The sequence below is a fragment of the Cyprinodon variegatus genome, unplaced genomic scaffold (genome assembly GCF_000732505.1).
Source record: "Cyprinodon variegatus isolate N-32 unplaced genomic scaffold, C_variegatus-1.0 Scaffold1111, whole genome shotgun sequence".
NCBI classification, from domain to species: Eukaryota; Metazoa; Chordata; class Actinopteri; order Cyprinodontiformes; family Cyprinodontidae; genus Cyprinodon; species Cyprinodon variegatus.
The window spans coordinates 122,249-134,277 of record NW_015151564.1 but is presented as its reverse complement, the minus strand read 5'-3'; the positions used below and the strand labels follow the sequence as shown (position 1 = coordinate 134,277).

The following is a 12,029-nucleotide window of genomic DNA, read 5'->3' as shown; positions in this document are numbered from 1 at the left end:
AAACTGCAAGGTTCCTATGGAGTAATGTTACCACCCTGTGGATAAAATATGAAATTGTCTAGAGCTGTTCTAAATGAAATTTCTTTTTGTTTACACTTGTGTATACAAAATGACAAAATAAATCTGTCTAAGTAATTATTGGCTTTTATATGCTTATAATAACAATGAAAAATCTAAAAATATAGAGTTTAGCACATTTTCCCTAAGCAAGAGTTGTAGTCTGAAATAGATTAGGTTATCTATGTTTGGAGGCTATTTACCAAGACTATTTAGTCACCTTTTAAAAAAGTCAATAACCAAGTGACTCAAACATTCAATACTAAACCTCATATTTCATATACTTTTTTTTATTAATACATTTTTGGCAAACAATTAGTAAAGCAGATTTAATCAATAAAACCATAAGATTAGAATTGTTATCCTAACCCTTTCTAACAATGAGGCTAAAACTCTGGGAAAAGCTTTTTTGAGCGAACAGACAGATTTTTTGCACCACATTTGGAAACAGTCCTTTGCATATAATTTTGGATCAAGTTATTTATCTATCTGAATGGCAGCAACCAAATGTCCAGGTCCATTAGGTCTCCTTAGCAGTTTCGGCTCACATTACCTTCCAACTCAAGTGCTCTGCTTGGCATGTGAAGCCAATTATCACTGCTTGGCCTAGCAGGATATTTTAACATCAACTTGAAGCCCAGAACAGGTTAGATTGACCACTCTGAAGCAGGCAGGTGCTCATCATTGGCCGAATCCACATTGAGTATTTTCAGCAGAAGTCCACAGCCCAGTTGTTGGGCGTGCCTGTTGGCACGCCCAACAACTGGGCTGCAGAGGGCACTGCAGGGCACTCCAGAGAGTTGGCTTTGTCCTTGGATTTTCCAAGGCTATCCTCCTCTTCTGTCCTCTCCTCTGCGCTAATGTAAAGTGCTCTTTTGGCACATGAAATTCAACAAAATTCCCCTTTATCCCATTATTGATTTTCCCCAGTCCCTAAGCTAGCACACTTCTGCATTATGCAATTTCTACTACAGAGTTCTTTAGTTAACACATCATTTGATATACAAAATTCCTGGATGTGCAAAATCCTTTATAATTGGTCTCCCTCCTTTCTTTACAATAATCCTGAAATTCAGCCTTGACCTCTACTAATAGCTCTCTGTTAATCATCTTCTCATGTGGTGTTGAAATTAAATACATCAAAATTCAGTCAATATGTCAAATGTCATGTTACAGATGCAAAAAAACATCATCAAAATTAGACCACCTTCATTTTGAAACCATGAAATAATCCCTTTACATTATTTAATGTTAATCAAATAAAAACATCTTGATGATCTTTCTCTGCAAAAAAAATAAAAAAAAATCAAAATTGCATCTGGACAAAGCCATTAAATTAAAGACAGGTTCTAAACTAAACACAAAAGGTTTAGTTCAAGAAAAGGCTTAGCATCCTTCTTACTTGCCCACAAGAAAATCCACATCTCACACACTTGTGACACAAAATTGTTCTGTCACCTCAAATGTTTTATCCTACATCTCTGCAGTTAACAGTCCTGATTCTATGTCTTTGTCCCATTTGTCTTCCTCTTTTGTCTTTCTTTTCTAGAGTTCAAATGTGGAAGCAACTAAAGTGATGCAACAGAATAAGTCACCAGATTCAGCTGGTGTCAGTCTCAGAGTTCTGTGTGCCCATGAGGAGCAGCTCTGTGAGATTCTACAGTACCTCTTCAACCTCTGCCTGACTCAGTTAACAGTTCAGTGTGATGAAAAACCTCATGCGTTGTTCTGGTACCCAAGAAAACAGCCATTAGTCCTCAATGACTACAGACCTGTTACCCTGACATCCTACATCGTATAGTTGAAGACAGCATCATATAGTTGCTTTAACAACTCACACTCCACATTTAGACTTTGCAGACTGCACTCTGGCTGTCATGTTCTTCAATTAATCCAATCCAATGCATTTATTATGATTCAACCGGATTTGCTCTGTCAGGAAGACTCGAGACTCAACGGAAGACTCAATAATTACTTGGATCAAAAACTACCAGTACAAGACAGAGTCCTGTCATCTGGAAAAACACTGTGGTGACTACCAGAGTTGTTGTTGGATTCATCAGAGATGGGCAATGAGCTAAGTACACAAAGTAGCTTAACCACTTAATGGCTTGGTCATCATCTCATCCTGAGTGGGAAAAAATTAAATAAACAAAAAGAATAATAATAAAACAAGGAAAATAACTGTATATTCCAAAAGAAAAAATGAACAAGTCTAAAGCTAATAACATCCCAGGGGAATAATTGGAGGTGGTGGAGGAGTACAGCTACATCCGTGTTCACCCGGAACTCTACTGGAGACACATCTGAAGAAAAAACAGAGCGTACTCTAGTTCTTAAGGAAGCTTAGAACTTTCAGTGTTTGCAGCAAGATGCTGCAAATCTTCTATAAACCTCTTATAGAGTGACACGAACAACAACTCATAAAAAGTAAAAACTACAACATTCAACGTTCCTTTCGAGATTAAACAATTTTGAATTGAACTGAACTCAATTTAATAATTTCAGACATGTATCTTCAGCTGAACCTCCAGTTGTCATTCAAATTCAAGTAATAGACATAAAAGTTAAAATGCATCAACAGACATCTTGACCATACATCGAAACCAGAGGAAGATATCACCCATATTGATGCTCCTGTGAGTGAGATTTTTCAAAATAATTATCAGCAGGTTGTTTTTCTAATAAATGTGGATTGCTAATGTCCATAAAGATGAAGCCCAAATTATGGAGATTAACTCTTTAGTCATCATGTTAGCACCATATGCCATATTTCATGAAATGACACAGCTAGTTTTTACATCAGTTTCACCCAGGAGCTGCTGAATCAGACCACTTAGCTCTTTATCATGCAAGTCCCCCTGTTGTTTGCATTCCTGTAGACTTTTTGCCTTTTTCCGCTCCTCTTCTTGTTTTGACAGCATGTCCTTTAGTTTTCTCACATTCTCTTTCTTTCTAGTGATGCATTTCACCAAGTCAGCTATTTCCTTTCTGTGTTTATTTTCACTCATGTCTTTGAGGGCCCTTAGCATATTATACTTTTCATCCTTCTGTTGCATCTGGGCTGTAAATTCTTTCAAATATTTGTCTTTAAACTCATTGAGCTCTTCAGCTTTTTGTCGCGCTTCATCCTGATATCTTTCTTTTATTTTCTCTAAATCCTGCCGAAATGCATCCTCCAGTTTCTGTATGTCCATAACCTCTTTTTCTTTTCTGATTTTATCCTCTTCCATCTGTTTTGTATCATCTTTTACTTTCTCATAATCATGTTCAAGTTTTTCTTTTTCATTTTCCCTCTTTTTGTCCTCTTCTTCCCATTTTTCGCGTAAAGCTTCCATCTCTTTCTCCAAGTCCTCTATCATTTTGAATTTACCATTTTCTTGGTTTTGGTCAAAGTTATGGAAACCAGAAACTTTTTCATTCAAATCTTCAAATTCATGAAAATTTGGGTAAACATTTCCTATCAAAGCCTCTCTCTCAGATTTCCATTTAGCTTCTTCTTCTTTTCTATGTTGATGTTCTTTCATTTTTTCTTCTTGAGCATGCTGAAGTTTTTTCTCAATCTGTTTAATTTTTTCTTCTTTTTTCTTAAACTCCTTTTCAATATTTGCTCTTTCTTCTTCCATTCGTCTCTCCATCTCCTCCTTCTCCTTCTTGTGTCTTTCTTCCAATAGCTTTTTTTCTTTCTGCATTTCTTCATCTTTCTCCACAAGGATTAGATTAATTTGTTTCTCTATGGCTATCTCTGCCTCTTGCAGCATCTCATTGGTGAAGCATCCATTTTTTTCCACCAAGGTGTCAATCTTCCTGATCAGCTCCATTACCTGTCTGCGGTTTTGGATGTCATTGTTGTCAAGCAAATGATACCTTCCCCCACAGTCACTGAAAATCTTTTTAAAGGAGTCATCACAATTCTTTTCTATATAATCTTCTATGGACTGTTTACCTTTTAGCAAATCTCCTTTGGTTAAAAGCATGATGGTGTACTTTTCAGAATTTTTCCCAAAACCTAATTTAATAAGTTGTAATGTCTCCATCTCCTCTGGTGTGAGTCTTCCTCCAATTGGTACCACCACCAGAAATACATGTGGACCTGGAGCCAAAAGGCTGATACATTTCAATAACTCTTTATTCACTTCTTCTTGTGTTAAACTGTCATCAAACAAACCAGGAGTGTCCACTACGGCAACAGGACGGCCGTTCACCTCACCCAGAGATTTCTTACAACACTTTGTGATTGACATTTGGCTTACATTGGCTACAAACTCTTCTCTACCAAGGATAGTATTTCCTGAAGAGCTTTTCCCACACCCAGTCTTCCCAATCAGAACTATCCTTAGGCACTTATTTGTCCACTTGTCTTTATCTCCTGTAACAGAGGAACAAGAGGTCAGTTTACTCAGAAATTATAAGTACATTACAGTAGAACACAGGAAAGAATCAAAAGGACCAATATTAATTCTATTTTAAACTTAAATTAAAATTACTACTCAGTTTTACAGTAAAGTGAAAGACTTTTAGCTATATTGATATAGTGAAAGCTGAAAATCCTAAAAATAATGAAAAGTAGGGGGGGACACAGTCACCCAATCTTAATAACGTATCCTGCCATGACCTGAACCACTATAATGTCTAATACACCTGGGTAATGGCTTTTTAAAGTTTTTTTTAAGTGAGAAATACTAATACTCTTGGCTTGAAGCATTTACAAGGTATAACAGAGTTTATTCTATTCCAGCAACAGAAATAAAGTCTTGAAAATCAGGCAAGATGGAAAGGCCTGCTTTGAGCATATTATTTTCCCTCTGTCTCTTGTAGGTGTGGGCTTAATCTTGATTTGCTCATTGCTGCTTTAAAATAACTTTACTGACATCATGTAGAAAAAAATAAATAAATAAATAAAATTCTTAAGGTTTGCTCAACAGGAAAAATACCCCATTAACGCCTCAGGTAACATTTTGCTTTATTATTTCACCAGTAAAACAGTCAGTGTTTCTCAGACTTTGCTCACACTGGCTTGTGCTTCTACATAGTAGCAGTGATCTGAATGCTCAAACTTCTGTATAATCTAAGATTATTGGTCCAGGACAGTTCAAGACTCTGTTAAAATCCTCTGAACAATGATGGTGGGCAAAAGCATACCAAGTATGTTATGCCATTTTGTTTATCATCTCTTAATGTGCATATATGTAAATAGAGTAGAATAAAGAGTTAGCAAAATTGGATGGATTCACCTTTATGTGCTGTAAAAAAAAAAAATCTAAGCAATGTTTGAAATATCAAGACCTTCAAATTAAGTCAATTTATTCATGTTGCAAATTCTTCAAATTTCTTAGATGATAAATTGCTTACTGGAGTATCTATAAACCTTTTACTGACAAAAAAAAAAAAAAATATATATATATATATATATATATATAAGTATTCCCCTCCATATCTAAGGACTTAGTTTAAGGTACCTACCGCTGAACCCAGTCTCTGATGACAGATTGGAAAGTTGTCTCTGTAGTTCATCTATTGTTTTGCCTTGTTGTAGAATTTGGTCAAAGTAGGCTTTTGAGAGGGTACTAGGTGTGTAGCACCTTAGATTCCCCTTTTCCACAAAATCTATTATATTAGAGAACTTCTTTCTGTCACTGCTTTTGACAACAAAGTATCTTTTTCCACATTTTTTAATAAGATTATTAAGGTTCTTGTCTTGTTCAAAAAATTTAACCACATCTGGATGTTCAGGATCTGAATCTTCAATGAACAGAATCATTGTGCTGTTTATGACCAGATAGCTGAATGTTTCCTGGATGGTCTGTAACTCTCCCTTGTCTTCATCAGTGAGGGGACCCACAGGTAGGACCAGGATGAAGGCGTGGACACCCTCAGGTTCACAGAGGGAGATACACCTGAATGATTCCTCCATCACTTGCTGCTGAGCTTTTCCATACAATGCAGGTAGCTCCACCACAGAAACCCAACGTCCACGAACCTCTCCCTGGTTTCTAACAAACTCTGATGAGCTGGAGGCCGAATGAAGATCTGTCTGACCTAGAATGGCCTTGGCTGCTGAGGTCTTCCAAGCTTCTCTACTCCCAAACAGAACCAGGTTTAAGGATGACTGGTCACATTTGGATGCTGCTCCATCATCTTTGATGCTAAGGTAGGCACTGCTGTCTCTCTTTACAATATCTTCAATCTTCTCCATTAATTTCTGGTGATTATTTTCTGCCAGGCTGTACTGTCTACCTTCACATCCTTTGATTAATGAATTTAGAGAAAACCTTGTTTCATTCACTGCTTCAGTTATGATAACCATCGCATGTTTAAGGGCATTTTTACCAAAGAAATTCAGGGTGGCCTTCAGAGTTCTTCCGTCTTTCTTTGTGAAGTGTGAAGGATTCACTAAGAGCAGCAGAACATTTGGTCCAGGAGGACAAAGACTGACACAGCTTCTCAGGTCCTCTTTTAGGACTTTTCCAATCTTACTTTCTGGAGGTGTCACGATAGTTAAGAAATGTCCTCTCCATGAACCCTGCTCTACTTTGCCTTGATGGGGTTTGGATGATATCTCTGGACTTGGTTTCTCTAAAATAAAATTACAGAGTTGTTTCTTGCTTGACAGAGTTGCTCCAAATAGCATAATCCTGAGACTTTGGCCTGTGAAGTAAAGAAGATAAAACATTTAAACGAACTGACAAAATTATTGTGAGTGTAAAACACAATGGAAAGCTGTACCTCCAAGATCCAAAGGGGTATAAGGAGTCTGCTTACTTCCACTGTCTTCTTGTGTATAATAAAACTGACTGTGTATAATAACCCAGACTGAGCTATGGTCAGTAAGCCTATTTTTATTAATCCTAATTCACAAATATTTATGAGTTATCAGTTTTCATATCTATGGTTGAAACTGAATTTATGAAAATTTGTAAAATAATTACAGAATATTATTAAACATTGATAAAACAAAGTTCACAATATTTTATATTGGTAAAAAAAGTGCTGATGAACAATCAGTTTGCTTATTGCCGTAGAGTTGTAGTCAATGATGCCATATTATACCTGCTTCAACAAACCCGCTGTCATTTAGATAAAGCAGACAGCACAGTGAAGATCATGTTCCTTGATTTGTTTGTGTTTAACAAAATTAAACCTAACGTACTTTCTGAGAAACTCCAGAATACTCAGCTAAAGCCAACAACATTTGCCTGGATTAAAGTCTACCTGACAAACAGTCCACAACTTTTGAGATTGAAGGGTCAGATGTCTAATCAAGTGGTGAGAAGCGCAGGAGCACCACAGGGGACGCTACTCTCCCATTAATTTTTACTCTGTACACCTGACTTCCAGTACCAGACAGATTCCTGTCATCTGTAAAAATACTCAGATGAATCTGCAGTCATTGGGTAGATCAAAGGTAGACAAGTAGATTAAAAACAGTTAGTGAACCGCTTTATGTCATGTTGTGGAAACAATCATCTGATTCTGAAAGTGAGAAAAACAAGGGAAATGATTGTAGATTTCAGAAGAAAGATGAAGAAGTTGACTCCTGTTAACTTCATGGGAGAAGTGGAGGTGGTTAAGAGGAAAAAAAACAGACATTTAGACGTTGGTTTTAGGATAAACCTGGTCGGTCTGTCATAGTCTTGATTTAATCCAGTATCCATAATTGGTGATAACTGGGCTGTTTGGTCCTTGTAATTTTTTCCATTTTAGTCCAATAACAGATGTTGGCACTTCACCAACATTACATTGTTGTATCGCCAGATATAGGTAACTTATCTTGAGGAAGTAAAAGGTGCCTGACTGGAATTAAAATATAAAAAATAGGAGGGACAGTGTAAGACAAAATAACTTTAGAAGACAAGATGCTGTCAATCACAGCAAGTTGATTTGTAATTATTGTAAAAACTACTTGCTTTATCCTTGATGCTGCTGTGGTTTCAAGTATTATTAAAATGCAAAACATGTCAGAAGTTATGTGCCTACAGCTGCTAGTGCTACCGTGAACAGACTTCATCAACCCACGCCTGCTAAATGAAATTAACAAATCAGCAAATCAACCACAGGAAGACTAATTAGCCATGAGCTACAATTTTGTAATGTCCTTCAATTCAAATTTTTAATCAGGTACCTTTAGCATTCAGGTACCTTTAGCACAGGTACCTCATTCCTGTGCCCAACAAACCAGATTCTAATCAACGAGTCACTTTAGAGAATTTCAAAGGCTGTGTGGGAGCAAACTGACATGGAAAACTTAAAGGACTGAAGCCCTAGAGCAGTGTGTCCCAATCTGTTTTGACTTGTGTTGCCCTATGGGCATTTTGTCTTACCATGAGCATCCCTCTCAGTTAAACGTATTGATTGTTGTCCAAAAGTGTAAGTTTAAATACTTATAAAATAAAAACTATTTTACGAAAACTTTTATTAACTTAATTAAATACCTGTTATTAATTTTAAATTGAGCAGTATACAAAGCCCTTCAGAGGACCATTGTTCCCTATCACTGCTTTAACAGATATGTGATTATAATGTGAGTAAGTAAGAATCAATTACAAATCCTGTTGTTAACTAGATTAATTTTTTACTTTTTTTTAACCTGGCAGTCCTACAAAATACATAAATTCATTAGGAAATTAGGAAAGGCTCAGAGAAATGGCACTCTCTTTTTCTCAACTTAAGCTCAAGGATTGAAGTAAACAAGGCAAATGTTCTTCTGAGACTTGTGTACAGGTTTTAGTCTCTGCCAGTTACAGCTCATGATAGGCTGGTGGTGCTTAATAGTTTGTGAAAGGAAAAGTATATAGAAATACAATAAAGCACACTGAGGTACAGAAATGAAAGGCGCCCAGAAGTTTGGTTAAAAACTTTGCAACCAAATGGTTGAAATAAGATGGAAATTATAATTTTACATTTAATGACAGGTTTCTACGTTGGGTAAATGATAAAGAGTTTAGGGAAAGTGTAAAAAAAAAAGGAATTTCAGTTAAATGTGCAATGGTTAAATGGGGTAAACTGTAGAATTTTGAGTTAAGGGACCGATTTGGACCAGAGGATCACAAACAATGTAGGTATCAGCAAACATGGATTTGATAGTGTTTTTACTTAGTTGTATTTTCAAAAAAACCTTTATGAAAGTTTCATTAAAAACAGATTTTGATTTATTCACTTTTACCCTGTAGGCTTAAGTGAACTCACCTTCTGCTCCTGAAGCCATGTTGTCAGCTCAGCAGTTCTCAGTTTTAGAACAAAAATGACCTAAAATAGAAACAGATTTGTTCCTTTTTCAACAAATGGAACCGGATAAACCTATGAAACAAATAGTCATAAGAACAGTAAGTAAGAATGTTTTTTTTTTTAAACAATAAAGCATATAATTATGGAAATGGTAAAAAAAAAAATTCCTTTCTTTCTTTTCAATTAGACTTTAACCAGTTACCTATATGGTAAATAATAATGCTTGGCAAATACTAATAGAATAGAATCAGTCCTTTATTTTTAGATATTAGGTTTGAATATTTGACCCTTATGTTGTAAGAAATTACAGTGGTAGTCTTTTTCTAAAAACTGTTTTCAATAAGGAAATTAGCTTCTATTAAAAGAAGTCCTTCTTTACTAGACACAGATAATCGTAAAACCAGCAACTAAGAGAGAACTGTTGTGTTGTTCTATTCCTAAATATATTAGGTTTGTCTCTTCAATTCTGTTTACACTTTGTTTAAACCAAGACACAAAAAAGCACCTTGAAGAATTCCACATTTGTTTTGTTGTTGATTTTATCTTTATGTCGTCCAAGTTAAATAACCCCTATGAAATCATTGGTTGATGCTAAAACTGACTCTTTTTTTCTTCATTGTAACCAAAGAAATATCTAGACTTTGGATCCTTTACACATGATCTGACATGAAGATTCACAAATACACACCTGCTGAAGTTGTTAAAGTTTAACCGTTTTAGAATCTATTCCTGGTATAGCTATCCCTGCAATAAAAAGAGTTGATATTCAACTTTATAGAAAACAGGTTAAAAAATAACCACAAGCCAAAATATTCTCATATTTAAAATAATTAAAACATTTTCTTACATAATTTTTTTTCTTACATTTATTGATTTATTCTTAATCTTAATTTTTATCATGATGGAGCAAATTATGCAATATTAAATGCTTCATCAATACTTCAAAATCAAAACAAAAATTAGACAAGAGTTTTTTTTTCCACTTTGGTCTTGCAGACAAAAATACCCTAAATACAAGTTTAAAAAAGGTCTTTGTTTATCCTAGATATCCAAGATTCGGAATAATTTTACTAACCTGAAATTTCAGAAGGTTGCTGCCTCATTTCCTTGTGAATCTCCTATATGAATGTGTCCACACTGGAATAAAAACACTGGCCATCTCATCCTATTATGCAACCCCCACTGAGCTGCATGGGCGGGAAGGTGAACCGAGTTAATGATAAAATGAAATAAAAAGTTTTGTCATTGCATTCTGCTATGGAGAGACAAATAAATGTTGTGTATAAAAGAAGTTGCCATGGTTCCTGAAAATAAGAATAAAATAAACAGAATAAAGAATATCTACAAAGTAAAAATAAAAAAAAGATAATCATTTTGGATGTAATTCATATTATCATATTATATATAAGTAAATCGCACATTTCATCTACAGATCATATCTCTTATTAAGATGCATTGCATGAAAAGTTTTTTTTTTTTGTCCAGCTAAGCTGACCATCTTTGGCAGGTGAAGCTCTAATTCTCTGAGCCATAAGCAGATGAGTGGACACGGTGTGGAGAGGGGGAGGTGGGGGGTACATTACGTCTAACCAAGAAAGGCTCAGGCTCATTACTTTAGCTTGTTCAGGAAAATACGTTTCCAATATACACTCTATTGTTCAGAGGATGATGAGAACCATAAGAGGAGTTTGTGCTCTACCTCATTCACCATGTTTTAATTTTTCCTTTTCTGCTGGTGAGTCATCCTCACTCACAAGATGCATGCATGTTCATTGATGCCTTCCTCCTCTGATTTATCTCAGACTCTTTGTCTGGATATCTCTCCTTCAGCCTTGTACAGTTCTAACTTACTATAGTCTGATTAATACAAGGATTATGTTTCATTTTTCATGTATATAACAAAAGCATACATTTCATTTTATATCATATGAGCAACTATAACATAGAACTACATGAATAATGTTTTAACTTCAAAGCTTCTGGAAGAATGAAAGAGGTGTTATTAGTTTATATCAAATTCAGAAAATTGCTGTCTAATCAGCTTTTAGCAATAAACATGGTCTGATCTCACCATATTATAGATTTATGGTAACTTGACACCCCCATCTTGAGATTAGTCTTTTGTCATTGGAAAACAATGACAGAAAAGACTGTTATCAGATACCCATGTACAGGACATACATGTTAGGGTGGCCTGATAGCCACAATCTGCCCGGTTAGAAAATGCAGAGTGATCAAGCAGAGACAATCCTCAACACTCTCCCACATCTGTCTCATAATGGGGACCTAAAAACCACCATCCACATCCTTTGTCTCTAGATTGGCTTCTTCTTGCAATGCCAACAACCAGATCATCTGGAAACATGTGATGAGGTATTTCAGGCTCTCATTAGAAATGAAAGAAAATAAAGCAAGCAATCTGAGCAGTAGGCTGCCACCATGTTCCCCCAACAGCCACTGCAGAGTATAGGACACCTTACAACAAATACATAAATTGGATTTGTCGGGTTGAGAGAAGGTCTTTTGAGGACTGAAAAGCAGACACTGAATATGGGGTGGTTTCTTGCAAGTTTAATAATCCAAAGAGGGAACAGAAGCCCATGTCCACAAACAAACTCCAATAAAACCAAAATCCAGGAGACATCAGGGAAAACACACATTAAGGGCAAAGAAAGGAAGAGGAGCCAGCGAACAGGAGGTGTATATATGGGAGACGGGAACAAAAACCAGGCTAATCAGCAGAGTGG

General features: G+C 35.8%; 1 protein-coding gene across 1 annotated transcript; it reads right to left on the bottom strand.

Annotated features, from left to right (window-relative positions):
- Positions 1-766: 766 nt before the first annotated feature.
- Positions 767-6,253, bottom strand: LOC107101541 (GTPase IMAP family member 8-like). The gene is made up of 3 exons (XM_015400491.1): positions 5,521-6,253; positions 3,097-4,423; positions 767-929 (listed from the first exon to the last, which is right to left on the bottom strand). Exons 1-3 carry the CDS (start codon positions 6,251-6,253, stop codon positions 767-769), a joined length of 2,223 nt encoding a protein of 740 aa, XP_015255977.1.
- Positions 6,254-12,029: the final 5,776 nt, after the last annotated feature.

Excerpts from the sequence above, each read along its gene's own strand:
- LOC107101541 (XM_015400491.1), bottom strand. The coding sequence starts at position 6,253 with ATGGAGAAGATTGAAGATATTGTAAAGAGAGACAGCAGTGCCTACCTT. Across the intron at positions 4,424-5,520 it reads ATCAGAGACTGGGTTCAGCG|ATAAAGACAAGTGGACAAAT; the intron begins GTAGGTACCTTA and ends CTGTTACAGGAG. Across the intron at positions 930-3,096 it reads ATGCAACAGAAGGATGAAAA|AGCACTTTACATTAGCGCAG; the intron begins GTATAATATGCT and ends ATGTGCCAAAAG.